Below are 14,682 nucleotides of genomic sequence, written 5' to 3' on the forward strand. Positions count from 1 at the left end.
TAAACACAATTTACCGGGTTCTGCAAAGGCACACAGAACTGATAGAATTGGTAATACCAGTACACTGGTCAAGCTTCTTCGTTAACAGAGCAAGTTTTAAGAATATTTATTCCATGAATGCGGGGTGTCTTCTCTTTCGGACTTGTCCGAAAGAACAGGCATCATGCATTCATACATTTGATGCTGCTCGATGGGCAATGGATCTACCGCTTTCAGTGTGGATGCGTATTTGCGTTGGACCTCTTGCGTGAATCTCAACTTAGCGAGCGTGGAGGACATGGACATGGACAGGGACTGCGAACAGGTGCCGCTAGGTGGGAATGTGAGTCGGCCGAGAGGCGAGGCGAGATAGTCTGCGAAGTGCGACAAACACTGTGCGTGGGTGGCACAATGGTTACCGCAACTGCCTATTAAGCAGGAGATCCCGGGTTCGAGTCTTAGTCCAGCATATGTTTTCACTCGTCGCCACTGATGTCGCACACAGTCCTGTTGCATCTGATACCAATAGTCACTTTCCTTTCCTTTCTATTCCTCATCCTTAAAGTTACACCATACTGATTACGTCCATCACATCTCACTGGTGTGGAAATGGAATTTTGAGTACGAGAAGCAAAGAAAAAGAAGTGAATATGCAAACGAACTTAAAGCATGATTTACATTGTACGTAGGCTGTGACCAAACCTAAGATAAAACTATTGTAAGAGATAAGCTGTAGCATTTGATTCGTTTTTTCTTGGTTCCCTTACACACTCACACACACACTGTGGATAAGCGGTACGGAATAGCGCCCACACGTGCTGCACTCAAGAGTCGCTAGACGTCGTGGCATGGAGTCAAAGAGCGCCTGAATATGCTGCTGGGGGAATACGCTGCCACGCGGTTTGTAAGCACTTCAAAAAAAAAAACATTAACTGTGGCTGTAGAAGGATATAAACGAATAAGTCGCCGACGGAGCATATCCCACACATGTTCGATGAGTGACATGTCAGGCGAACAGGCCGGCCAAGGAAACAGTGGTACCTTTCGTTCTTCGAAGAAGACATACACATTCCTGGCCATATGCAGCTGGGCGTTGTCCTGCTGAAATATGGTGTGTAGAATGGCCTGCAGGAGAGGCATTGTCTCGGGCTGTAAAACTCCCTGATGTTGTGGTAATTAGATTTTCCTCAAGACATAGGAGGCGAGACCGTGAGCGCAATGGCGCAATGGCGCCCCAAAACATAACACTTGAAATTCGTTCGGTATGCCACTCAACAAACAGTCTGCCAGATTGCAAAATTCGTTCGGTATGCCACTCAACAGTCTGCCAGATTGCAAAATTCGTTCGGTATGCCACTCAACAAACAGTCTGCCAGATTGCATTCATCACGGTAGCGTCAAACGCATATGCAGCTATCACTGTAGAACAACCTGAAGTGGGACAACACTACAATTTGCCACTTTCCACGCCAGTGTCGGCGTTCACGTGCCCGTTTCAATCTGCGGTATTGGTGGGTTCTGATCAGTGCAAGCCAACTCAATGGCATGTGTGCAACCAGTCCAGCCAGAAGAAGACATCGTCCAATCTTGGACGCAGAAATATCACACCCATTGCAGTGACTCAACTTGACTCCAGCACTGTAGACGAGGCCGTTCTGTCCGTTACGGTTAAGCGGACAAGATGGGCCTCATCTCGCGCTATGGTCACACTCCCTATCGGAGATGTGTACGATCCTCTTCTCTTGACTAGTTCGACATAGGCCAAACTGTTGAAGCAGTGTGCCCTGTACGACCCACAATGTCACACAACGACAGACCTGCCTCCTAAGTACCAATCATTCTGCCCCTTTCAAGCACACACTCACATGCAGATATTCCACCCTGTGACGTCGGCAAGGCATAGGTGGCACTTGGTTACACGTTTTGACTTTGTATGACGGCTCCGCAACGACTGTTACATAACACTGACCTGTTCGGTAATACAAAATAGGGCGCTGTTGCGTCTACGTGCACGCCACCTCTTTGCTAAAATCACTTAGTATGGTTCCGCTGTTCTACAAGTTCTCTCATAGTGACGTGTTGCGGACCATTACTTCTAAGTGTTTCATGCACATATATACCATGTAAAAACTCTAGGGATTTGTCGATGAGAGAATATGGAAAAAAAGGTCTAATGAATTTTGTCCAGAAATGCATGGTTTCCATGCTAGAGACCATTTATTCAATCATACATTGATTCCTACTGGAACTGCAGTTCCCAGATACGCGTTGACTGTGGATATTGTATCACAGACACAGTCCCTTTGACTGTTCAGAGATGTCACTAAACCCGCCCATAGATGTAAACAACCATGCATGAGCAGCGCCTATTAGACGGAGGGGGTCTGAAAGCCGATCTTCCAGCCATTCCACCAGGAAGGAGGTACACTGCTCGTGTTGTCTGCGGTTCAACCATGCCTAGACTGTCAATACCGCGGGTCGATCACGTCCGCATTGTTACTTTGTGCCAGAAGGGCTCCCAACAAGGGAAGTGTCCAGGCGTCTCGGAGTGAACCAAACCGATGTTGTTCGGACATAGAGGAGATACAGAGATAAAGGAACTGTCAATGACATGCCTCGCTCAGGGGTACTACTGCAGTGGATGACCGCTACCTACGGATTATGGCTCGGAGGAAGCCTGACATCAACGCCACCATGTTGAATAATGCTTTTCGTGCATCCGCCGGACTACGTGTTACGACTCAGACTCTGCGGAATAGGCTGCATGATGAGCAACTTCACTCCCGATGTCCATGGCGAGGTACAGCTTTGCAACCACGACACCATGCAGCCCCATACAAATGGGCTCAATAACATGCCGAACGGACCGCTCAGGATTGGTTTCACGTTCTCTTCACCGATGAGTGTCACATATGCCTTCAACCAGACAATTGTCAGAAACATGTTTGGAGGTAACCCGGTCAGGCTGAAAACCTTAGACAATGTGTCTAGCGGGTGCAGCAAGGTGGAGGTTGCCTGGTGTTTTGGGGGTGGCACTATGTGGGTCCGAATTAAAGCAGACGGTGGTCATGTAAGGTTCCGTAACAGCTGAATGATACGTGAATGCATCCTCCGACCGATAGTGCAACCATTTCGGCAGCATATTGGCGAGGCACTCGTCTTTGTGGACGACTATTCGCGTCCCCCATCGTGCATATATTGTGAATGACTTCCTTCAGGATAACGGCTTCGCTCGAATAGAGTGTCCAGCATGTTCTCCAGACATGAACCCTATCGAACATGACTGGGATAGATTGAAAAGGGCTTTTTATGAACGACGTGACCCACCAACCATTCTCAGGGATCTGCGCCGAATCGCCGTTGAGGAGTGGGACAATCTGGACCAACAGTGCCTTGATGAACTTGTGGATAGTATTCCACGACGAATACAGGCATACATAAGTGCAAGAGAACGTGCTACTTGGTATTATAGGTGCCGGTGTGTACAGCAATCTGGGGCACCACCTCTGAATATCTCGCTGTATGGTTGTACAACATGCTAAGTGTGATTCTCATGAGCAATAAAAAGGGCGGAAATGATGTTTATGTTGATCTCTCTTCCTATTTTCTGTACAGGTTTCGGATCTCTCGGAACAGAGGTGATGCAAAACTTTTTGATGTGTGTATATTGTTACAGAGACTGCGGTCTATTGCGCGCTGTACCACGTAGCTACAGTTGCAGTATCTGTTGAAAATTGTTTCCATGTGCCTCACTCATGCGTGGACGCTCTGTAGCATGTTCTGTCTTACACGTTCGCATCGGCCAAGCTGCATCCGAACAGTGTCAAAGGCAACATGAATACGCAACTGAATTGTCTCCGCATCTAGATACTTTCGAGATGGCCCGAAAACCAAAAATCGCACGGGTTGAGATCCAGTGAACGAACAGGCCACGTAACTGGACCTCCTAGTCCGAACCATTGACCAGGGAAGACACTATCGAGATGCGTCCGAGCCTTAACGGCTAAGTGGGCTGGAACACCTTCATCTAGCAGCCACATAACCCTTCGAATCATCAATGGCATTTCTTTCAGAAGGTGAGGCAAAGTCACCCGCAAGAATCGCCGATATTCCGGCCTGTTAGGTGACGTGGAAGGAATACTGGTCCAAAAAAGGTTGCCAATTATCCCCTGCCACACATTCCGGCTGCACCGACGGTGATACATCACTGTCGCCGTATCATCCTCTACGAGAAAACATTGCTCGTAGTAGACCACAGTCTCTGTAACGGCGTATGGCGGAATAATTGGTCTATAGCATGGAATCCCCGCATTTTCGGACGTAAGTTCATTAGACCTTGTTTGTTCCGTATCCTCCCTAGAGTTTATATGTAGTGTAGACCCAACCAAAAATTTTGACTCATTAAAAACACCAGGAGTTAAGTAAATCTCTAATAAAATATTGTACACTCCTGCTTTTTTTAACGACTCAAAAGTTTTGGTTGGCTATATACTATATATATTTTTAGTTGGTTGATGGTCATATTTAGTGATATTTTATCTCGGTAGTGGGTTATCGAACCAGAAAGGTTGGGAACTACTGTTCTATACGCAGGAAAACCTGGCCGTCACGCAAGATAGTGTTTAGTCGTTCTTGTTATTTGCGTCTTATTTCGTAGTATGTCTCGTGACTGAACGTCAAATGTAAGAAACTTCACGACATGGTGCCTGAGACCAGAGGACGGACACAGTACCCAGTCGTAAGCTCAGTGGGCGCCGCGTGCTGCTTTTTTGCTAGTTTCGGTCCAGTGAAGGATCCGCACTCCTTCCCACGGAGGCAGTAAACGTCAGAGCGCGCCGGGGTATCTGTTGCGGATCCGTCCCCGAACCGAAATGAGTGTTATTACCGTACCGTACTGTTATACTGTGCTCTCCCATGGCGGCGCCCTCCTACCTGCCGTAACAGCCGTTCCCATTGTTAGGTGTGGGAGGACCGTAGTAGCCGCCCTATTATAACGGCAGCCTTAATTAAGTGGGTGGTCTGGCCAGGGTTTCGAGCGCCGATCTCTCCCGCCGCTTCCTGGAAGGACGAGCCAACCTGCGGTCTAGCTGATCTCCAGCGCACTACTTGCTATGGCGAGCTATCACTTTGTGTTACCTTGACTTTTCAACAAATAACCGAAAATACGAAGCATATAAATAAGGCCCGTCACTAGTTCTGCACAGCTGTCTTCAGAATATGGATGACATTCATGTTAAATCATGTTTAGCGGTATAACTAGATAGTCATGGTTCATTTATACAAAAGCTCCGATGCATTTTCCTATTATAACAACAAGATATGTCAGCGACAATCCCATAATTTCATTTCGAACGAGGAGTTTGCCCGTGAAGATTAGATACCCGTTCTCAGTCGTGATTCTATACTCAAGCTCGTTACCAGTTTCTGATACCTGAATTGAAAACTCGGTTTCCTCATATAAAGTGTAGTTTGAGGCAATTAAATCAACTGGACCCCAGAACGAATCAGGACACTGAACTGAATATTTGACAAGGATGTGGGGGGTGGGGGGGGCAAGATCTGGGGTGTGGGATACTTTTAATATTTAGGAAGACGAATGACGACTAGTAAGTAGGTGATTAATGTGAGTTTTTGGTTTGGTTCCCTATCTCTGCACTAGAGACAGTATATACAGTATGTTTCGATAGGAAATTACATAGAGGAAATTATAAGATCTGTAGACTGGTGGCGTTCCATTTAGTTTAAATGATAAGGACTGGCTTTCAGTCACATAAAGTAATAATGGTTTACAGTAGACTGTGGGGTGTCCATCGTGTAAGACCCAAAAAAACGGAAATAGTGCCAGAGAAGAGAGTCTGTATCCATTATCCAGCGGTCATTTTCACCTTCTAAGGTTAAACTGAAAGTTCGTCGCGTTCTTTGAACTGGTCACATTTGAAGAGATAAAATGCCGGATAATTACTACCATCATCACAAAGTGACGGACATACTGCAGCGGACCAGATCTCTGGTCGACTGCTCCTTTTTTAGTTTCCCGCGATTTCCGCAACTCACTTTTGTTAATACCAAGGATTTTGTTTTTGATAAGACAACTACGAACTGTCGCTACACACATGACGCAGCCCTTCAAACGAAATGACGCAACTAAACGACAGTGCCCAGTCTGTGTTATCACTCTAACGACCCCACTCATCTTATTGTGTAAACAACTCAAAATTAACTGAATTTCCGTCTTCCGTCTATCCTGACTACTACTGCTGGGTGTGTGAATCGCTTCAGACCAAGAAATTTCGTATACAGTTTAATGGTAACGTCAAGAAACGGCACTGGACAAATGTACAGCAATGCACAAGACGAATGAGATAAAAATGAACAAGAAAAACGATTATCCGTGTATAGTCTCAGAATGAAGTATAGCGTGGTGGGTGAGAAGTAAGGTATAAACCCTTTTCTCAGGGCCATTGGCTTAGATTCCTTTTCGCAAACTGATCTTGGATTTTATACGGTTTCCCTGACTAACTTATCAGGAATTCCAGAACATCCCTTCATCAAGTCTCAGCTCAATTTCTATCATCATTTGTAAGCTATTGAACCTATACTAAGCCTAATGACCTCCATGTCGGTTGATTGTTGACAAATAATTTTCGTTCACTTTCTTTCTTTTTTTTAGTTGGAACTGAGTTTTGAAGGAGAACACCAAAAACTCGTCTTACGAGAACTTCGATGTCTGAAAAACGAGGATTCTGCGCTTGTGGTTTTAAAATAATTGTCTCTTGGTCATCAGATCCTTCAGTCTCTCTTAAATGTAGTCTAAACATCCATGTTTTGATTATGATTCTTAGGATAACGGAACAGCACCTGACTTGGTCTGATAAGGAATAGATAGAATAATTCAAGCCAGCTGTAACACGGGGTGAGTAGGTGATTCTAGTAAAAATGTTTTTAAAAGGAAATGATGTAATGACACTGCAACTATACATGCAAAAGGAGTTAGTAGAAGGTGATTAGCTATTGCTTCGTAGAAACATTGTTCAAATTTAGACTCGCATTCGACTGGATTATCAAGAGGAAGTACGTCACCTGAGCATTTGGAAACTTTAATGTACAGTTAGAAGATAGAAGATTTATTGCCAATGTATTCCTGCCTCCAATTTCGCAGGATGTGTCTTCTAATAACATCTAAATTAGATCCACCGATATGGCATTTACTTACCGTATAACTAGTTTCTAGATTTCAATTCCAATTTCAAATGTCATAAAGATTATGTAATGCGACAAAAAATTTGAAAAAAAGAAGACCATAAGTCAGATATTTCTGTGCAGATATTGTTCTTAAAATTCGATTTTTGGGCCAACTGAAATAAGAAACAACACTTAACTGTGTCTAAGCCAATCCTACACACTACCTTTCTACCAGATGTGATAGTCCAGCAGAGTATGCAGTAGAATGTACGGACCGAGAAATAGTAAAGAGGATATTAACAGAAGTATAGTCGTGAGGGCGAATAGTGAATCACGACTTTATAGCTGGGTCAGTACGAGCATTTCTCGCGAAAATCAAGAATCCAGGTTCGTGTTCCGGTTCGGCACACCGTTTTAATCTAGTAAGGAGTTTCATAGGCGCGCTCTAAACTGCGGAGTGAAAGATTCAATGTCAAACAGATATAAGAGTTGAACTGTCGTAATTACTAAGTAAAAGGTGTAGAATTTATGTCGAAAAATTAATCGCGTTTACAAACACATGACTAGGAGATAGTCAGGGCATGATTTATGTCTCAGAACGTCTAAAGAAACCACCTACATGCGCACAGTTGTACACTGACGACATAGATTTAATAGCAGAATCTCTACCAGAAATTCAGTACGACCTTAATGATTGGTGCACGGGGCAATAATGTAGAAGGCTTAGAGTAAGTAGGACGAAAACGGAGTTTGTCTATTTGCAACTCGTGAAGAATGACCGCCATTTCTAAACAGTGACTAAAGTATCTGTTTAAAAGTATCCATGTAATACGTAACTGAACACCAAGTGTCACGAGTGGCCAAACTAAAACGAGGCGGGGACTACTGTGTTGTCAGTGGATAGGCAGCAGCGGTACAACGGATCAGTCAGGAAAGCTCAGTGACTTCGACCGTGAGCTAGCCATTGGACGTCATCTGATAGTGAGTCACACATCCGTCAATGGCATTTCATACGTACTGTGGCTGTCGGCTGTTTGTGATGAGACTGTGAAGCGACAACACGAGAGAACAACTACAGCTAAATCGAGACCAAAGCATACCTCATGTTACGACGAACAGAGATCGTCGAGAATTGCCGAGGGTAGTTGTAAAAATCGCGTGATATCCGCGGAAGGAATCGTTCGTGAGTTCCGAAGTACTGCCAGCAGTCCAGCAAGCACGACTGTGCGTAGACAGTTAAAAACAGTGGGGTAAAATGGTCGAGCGGCTCTTCATAAACCACATATACACTCCTGGAAATGGAAAAAAGAACACATTGACACCGGTGTGTCAGACCCACCATACTTGCTCCGGACACTGCGAGAGGGCTGTACAAGCAATGATCACACGCACGGCACAGCGGACACACCAGGAACCGCGGTGTTGACCGTCGAATGGCGCTAGCTGCGCAGCATTTGTGCACCGCCGCCGTCAGTGTCAGCCAGTTTGCCGTGGCATACGGAGCTCCATCGCAGTCTTTAACACTGGTAGCATGCCGCGACAGCGTGGACGTGAACCGTATGTGCAGTTGACGGACTTTGAGCGAGGGCGTATAGTGAGCATGCGGGAGGCCGGGTGGACGTACCGCCGAATTGCTCAACACGTGGGGCGTGAGCTCTCCACAGTACATCGATGTTGTCGCCAGTGGTCGGCGGAAGGTGCACGTGCCCGTCGACCTGGGACCGGACCGCAGCGACGCACGGATGCACGCCAAGGCCGTAGGATCCTACGCAGTGCCGTAGGGGACCGCACCGCCACTTCCCAGCAAATTAGGGACACTGTTGCTCCTGGGGTATCAGCGAGGACCGTTCACAACCGTCTCCATGAAGCTGGCCTACGGTCCCGCTTACCGTTGGGCCGTCTTCCGCTCACGCCCCAACATAGTGCAGCCCGCCTCCAGTGGTGTCGCGACAGGCGTGAATGGAGGGACGAATGGAGACGTGTCGTCTTCGCCGATGAGAGTCGCTTCTGCCTTGGTGCCAATGATGGTCGTATGCGTGTTTGGCGCCGTGCAGGTGAGCGCCACAATCAGGACTGCATACGACCGAGGCACACAGGGCCAACACCCGGCATCATGGTGTGGGGAGCGAGCTCCTACACAGGCCGTACACCTCTGGTGATCGTCGAGGGGACACTGAATAGTGCACGGTACATCCAAACCGTCATCGAACCCATCGTTCTACCATTCCTAGACCGGCAAGGGAACTTGCTGTTCCAACAGGACAATGCACGTCCGCATGTATCCCGTGCCACCCAACGTGCTCTAGAAGGTGTAAGTCAACTACCCTGGCCAGCAAAATCTCCGGATCTGTCCCCCATTGAGCATGTTTAGGACTGGATGAAGCGTCATCTCACGCGGTCTGCACGTCCAGCACGAACGCTGGTCCAACTGAGGCGCCAGGTGGAAATGGCATGGCAAGCCGTTCCACAGGACTACATATAGCATCTCTACGATCGTCTCCATGGGAGAATAGCAGCCTGCATTGCTGCGAAAGGTGGATACACACTGTACTAGTGCCGACATTGTGCATGCTCTGTTTCCTGTGTCTATTTGCCTGTGGTTCTGTCAGTGTGATCATGTGATGTATCTGACCCCAGGAATGTGTCAATAAACTTTCCCCTTCCTGGGACAATGAATTCACGGTGTTCTTATTTCAATTTCCAGGAGTGTATCTGTAGTCAACCCTAACCGACACGTGCGCTGATGTAAAGGGTGGTGCCACTGGACAGCGGATGACTGCAGACCATTGGCAATCCGGTGGGAAGGTTCTGGTCTGGCGAATGGCAGAAGAACTTGAACTGCCATCACATATAGTGCCAGTAATGAAGTATGAGGAGGTGCTGTTACGGCGTATGAATGTTTCAAAGGTGAGAATGAGGTCCTCTTACTGCGCTTAAGAAAATGCTAAATGTAGAAGAAGATGAATACATTTTACATGATTTTGTACTAGGTGCAGCAGAGGAACAGTCGGAAGATGATGATTTCATCGCCATGAAAATGCACCCTGTCATAAATCAACGTCTGTGAGGGCAATGGTTTGTGGACCTTGAAATCCATTATGTTGATTAGCCTGCCCAGCATACCGATCTGATCCCAATGGAACATATTGGGATGACTTAGAAAGTCGATTTCGCTCCAGACTCCTAAATCTAATATCATTATCTTCTGTAGTTTCGTCTCTGCCGTTCCTCGAGACACATTTTGACACTTCATTGAAAGTCGCCCAAGCACAGATCAACCCGTCATAAAGGCGAAGGATAGAAACACCCGATATTAATGTGCACTAACAGGTGCAGATACACTATGTGATCAAAAGTATCCGGACACCTGGCTGAAAATGACTTACTAGTTCGTGGCGCTCTCCATCGGTAATGCTGGAATTCAGTAAGGTGTTGGCCCATCTTTAGCCTTGATGACAGCTTAATCTCTGGCAGATATACGTCCAATCAGGTGCTGGAACGTTTCTTGGGGAATGACAACCCATGCTTCACGGAGTGCTGCACTGAGGAGACGTATGTTGGTCGGTGAGGCCTACCACGAAGTCGGCGTCCCAAAACATCCCAAAGGTGTTCTATAGGATTCAGGTCAGGACTCTGTGCAGGCCTTTCCATTACAGGAATGTTATTGTCGTGTAAAGACACCGTCACAGGCCGTGCATGATGAACAGGTGCTCGATCGTGTTGAAAGGTGCAGTCAACATACCTGAATTTTTCTTCAACAGTGGGAAGAGAGAACGTTCTTAAAACATCAATGTAGGCCTGTGCTGTGATGTGCCACGCAAAACAAGAAAGGGTGCAAACCCCCTTCATGAAAAACACGACCACACCATAACAAAACCGCCTCTGAAATTTACTGTTGGCACTACACACGCTGGCAGATGACGTTCAGCGGGCATTCGCCATACCCACACCCTGCCATCGGATTGCCATATCGTATACCGTGATTCACCACTCCACACAATGTTTTTCCACCTTTCAATCATCCAATGTTTACGCTCTTTATAACAAGCGAGGCGTCGTTTGCCATTTACCGGCGTGATGTGTGGCTTATAAGCAGCCGCTCGACCATGAAATCCAAATTTTCTCTCCTCCCGCCTAACTGTCATAGTACTTGCAGTTGATCCTGACGCTGTTTCGAATTCATGTGTAATGGTCTGGGTATACGTCTGCCTATTACATATTACGACCCTCCTCAACTGCCGGCGGTCTGTGTCAGTCAACAGACGAGGTCGGCCTGTACACTTTTGTGCTGTACGTGTCGCTTCACATTTCCACTCTACTATGACATTGGAAACAGTGGACCTAGGGATGTTTAGGAGTGTTTAAATCTCGCGTATAGACGTATAACACAAGTGACACCCAATCACTTGACCACGATCGAAGGCCATGAGTTCCGCGGAGCGCCCCATTCTGCTCTCTCACGATGACTAATGGCTACTGAGGTCTCTGATATGAAGTATTTGCCAGTAGGTTGTAGCACAATCCACCTGATATGAAATGGGGGTCTCCGGATACTTTTCATCACATAGAGTACTTTTAGTCTGATAGTGTTAATTAACATAATGCTCTTCTAACACCAGCCAATCGAACCAGTAATAACATCCACAGATTTGAGATATAAAGAGATAAGTTTGTATAAAAACTGAGATCTCACGAACAGCAACCATGTGCGATGAGAGACTGCCTTTCGATATCAAAGGATGTATATAGAAACGAGCGATAAAGCCAGCTCTGACGTAGGGTTCAAATTTGGGCCATGTGAAAATCAAACGAATGTTTTAGAGACAAGATTACTATGCTGGCCTGGAGGTGTGAACCTAAGAGAGTAAGAAGCAACCACATCTGAGGCTCTTTTGAGACAGTAAACATAGTGGAAAAATTTTCTGGATACTGGCACGGAAATGTCATGTGCCGTGAATCCAAACATAATGATTACTACAGACGCACAACAAATACTCGGGTTAGCGTCCTAGTGGAAGACCAGAAAACGAAGGGCCTGAATCCTGGAAGGACGAAAAAATTTAAGACTGCCGTAGCCAGACTAACAAGATCGATCCCGAGAGGCAAGGGAAGTAAGGCATTGGAGAAGTAGTTTGATCATACAAAAAGCCTTTAATGGTTGAGTACTGGTGAGTCTTACGGGCTGAATGGCCGTCGTCGAAGAAACTTTTTCGAACCTAATGTTTCGTACAGAGCTGCGCTGGACATCTTTAGAGGAGCTCCAGGCGACGGTGGATCGGCAAAGCTCTGTGTCGCCAGCAACACCTCCGAAGATGTCCAGGCCACGACCACGCAGCCCTGAAGACTCATCAGCTAGTAAGAACTAGATCCCGAACACATGGTCCACATTCAGGTGAGTAAAATCGTAAGTCTAGCCGTTCGCCAGCGTATCCCGAGAATGGGAGAGAGTAGTTGGCAACCACTCACCTGTGGTCCCTGAGGTGGTCCTGTCTCCGGAACGCCTTGCCGCAGATGTCACACGAATAGGGCCGCTCGTCGGTGTGCGTGCGCTCGTGGATGAGCAGGTTGTACGACTTGGTGAAGTGCCGCGAGCAAAACTTGCAGATGAACTGCTTCTTGGGCCGGTGGTGTTGGTGCTGGTGAGCGTGGTGGCTATGGGAGGTGCCAGATGCCAGCGAAGGCGACGGCGCCGAGACGGAGGCCGCCGGAGGGGGCGGCGGGGGTGGCTGTGGCGCCGAGCCAGCAGAGACCGCGGGGGCGGAGGCGGTCGTGGCGGCGGCGGCGGCGGCGGCGGCGACGGCAGGAGGTAGCTCGGGCGCCTCGGCGGCCGCGGTCGCCGGGCTGTCCTCGGGGACGTGCGCCGGCGGCGGCAGCGGCGGAGGTAGCAGCGGCGGCAGCGCGCCCACCTGCTTCGTGTTGGAGGCGACGATCTGCGTGAGGCTCTGCAGCGCCAGGTAGGACTCGATGGCGTGCAGGTTGAGCGCCGCCGCAGCCGCTTGGTTAGGCGCGGCCGCCGCCTGCTGCAGAGCCGTCACCACGGCGCCCTGTCGTAAGCCACGGACTCTGTACCAGCCTCTGTCTCACTCCACACTGTTCTCCTCAAACCACACAGTAACCACTTCGAAACAGTACCAGTCTTATTTACTCCCCTTTCGATTCCATTCACGAACAGCACAGGGGTAGAAAGACTTTCATAAATTGAAACTATGTGGTTCCTGAGACATTTTCAAGTGTCTGATATTTATGTTGTATATATGCAGATTGAAGCGACGAATGCAAATAGGCACCAAGGTGAGGATTCCAACCTCTCTCCTGCTGACTAGACAGGTGCGCTGACCACTACTCCACCCTGGCACCGTCGCTTTACAGTACTGCACGTACTAACATAACACGCCACCCTCCTCAGACCAAATTCCCATTCACGCCTCAGCCAACTTGATATTCTCCCTAAACTCGTGCAGCATTGCAGAGGCCTGTCGCTTCAGTCTGCATGTGTACATCATTCATGTTTTCAAAAGATCTCTGGAACCATATAGTTACACTATTGGCCATTAAAATTGCTACACCACGAAGATGACGTACTCCAGATGCGAAATTTAACCGACAGGAAGAAGATGCTGTGATATGCAAATGATTAGCTTTTCAGAGCATTCACACAAGGTTGGCGCCGGTGGCTAGACCTACAACGTGCTGACATGAGGAAAGCTTCCAGCCGATTTCTCATACACAAACAGCAGTGTACCGATGTTACTTGGTGAAACGTTGTTGTGATGCCTCGTGTAAGGAGGAAACATGGGTACCATCACGTTTCCGACTTTCATAAAGGTCAGATTGTAGCCTATCGCGACTGCAGTGTATCGTGTCGCGACATTGCTGCTCGCGTTGGTCGAAATCCAATGACTGTTAGCAGAATATGGAATCGGTGGGTTCGGGAGGGTAATACGGAACGCCGTGCTGGATCCCAACGACCTCGTATAATTTGCAGTTGAGATGACAGGCATCTTATCCGCATGGCTGTAACGGATCGTGCACCCACGTCTCGATCACTGAGTGAACAGATGGGGACGTTTGCAAGACAACAACCATCTGCACGAACAGTTCGACGGCGTTTGCAGCAGCATGGGCAATCAGCTCGGAGACTATGGGTGCAGTTACCCTTGACGCTGCATCACAGACAGGAGCGCCTGCGATGGTGAACTCAACGACGAACCTGGGTGCACGAATGGCAAAACGTCATTTTTTCGGATGAATCTAGATTCCGTTTACAGTATCATGATGGTCGTATCCGTGTTTTGCGACGTCGTGGTGAACGCACATTGGAAGCGAGTATTCGTCATCGCCATACTGGCGTATCACCCGGCGTGATGGTATGGGGTGCCACTGGTTACACGTCTCGGTCACCTCTTGTTCCCATTGACGGCACTTTGGACAGTGGACGTTACATTTCAGATATGTTACGACCCATGGCTCTACCCTTCAGAAATGGCTCTGAGCACTATGCAACTTAACTTCTGAGGTCAT

At 47.7% G+C, this 14,682-nt stretch overlaps 1 protein-coding gene across 1 annotated transcript in view; it reads right to left on the reverse strand.

Annotated features, from left to right (window-relative positions):
- LOC126334922 (protein odd-skipped-related 2-like) overlaps positions 1 to 14,682 on the reverse strand; it is a 209,391-nt gene that overhangs the window by 183,281 nt on the left and 11,428 nt on the right. The window contains exon 2 of the mRNA XM_049997644.1: positions 12,628 to 13,205. Coding sequence (XP_049853601.1) covers positions 12,628 to 13,205 — 578 coding nt within the window. The remainder of the gene's footprint in view (positions 1 to 12,627; positions 13,206 to 14,682) is intronic.

The sequence above is a fragment of the Schistocerca gregaria genome, chromosome 2 (genome assembly GCF_023897955.1).
Source record: "Schistocerca gregaria isolate iqSchGreg1 chromosome 2, iqSchGreg1.2, whole genome shotgun sequence".
Classification (NCBI taxonomy): Eukaryota; Metazoa; Arthropoda; class Insecta; order Orthoptera; family Acrididae; genus Schistocerca; species Schistocerca gregaria.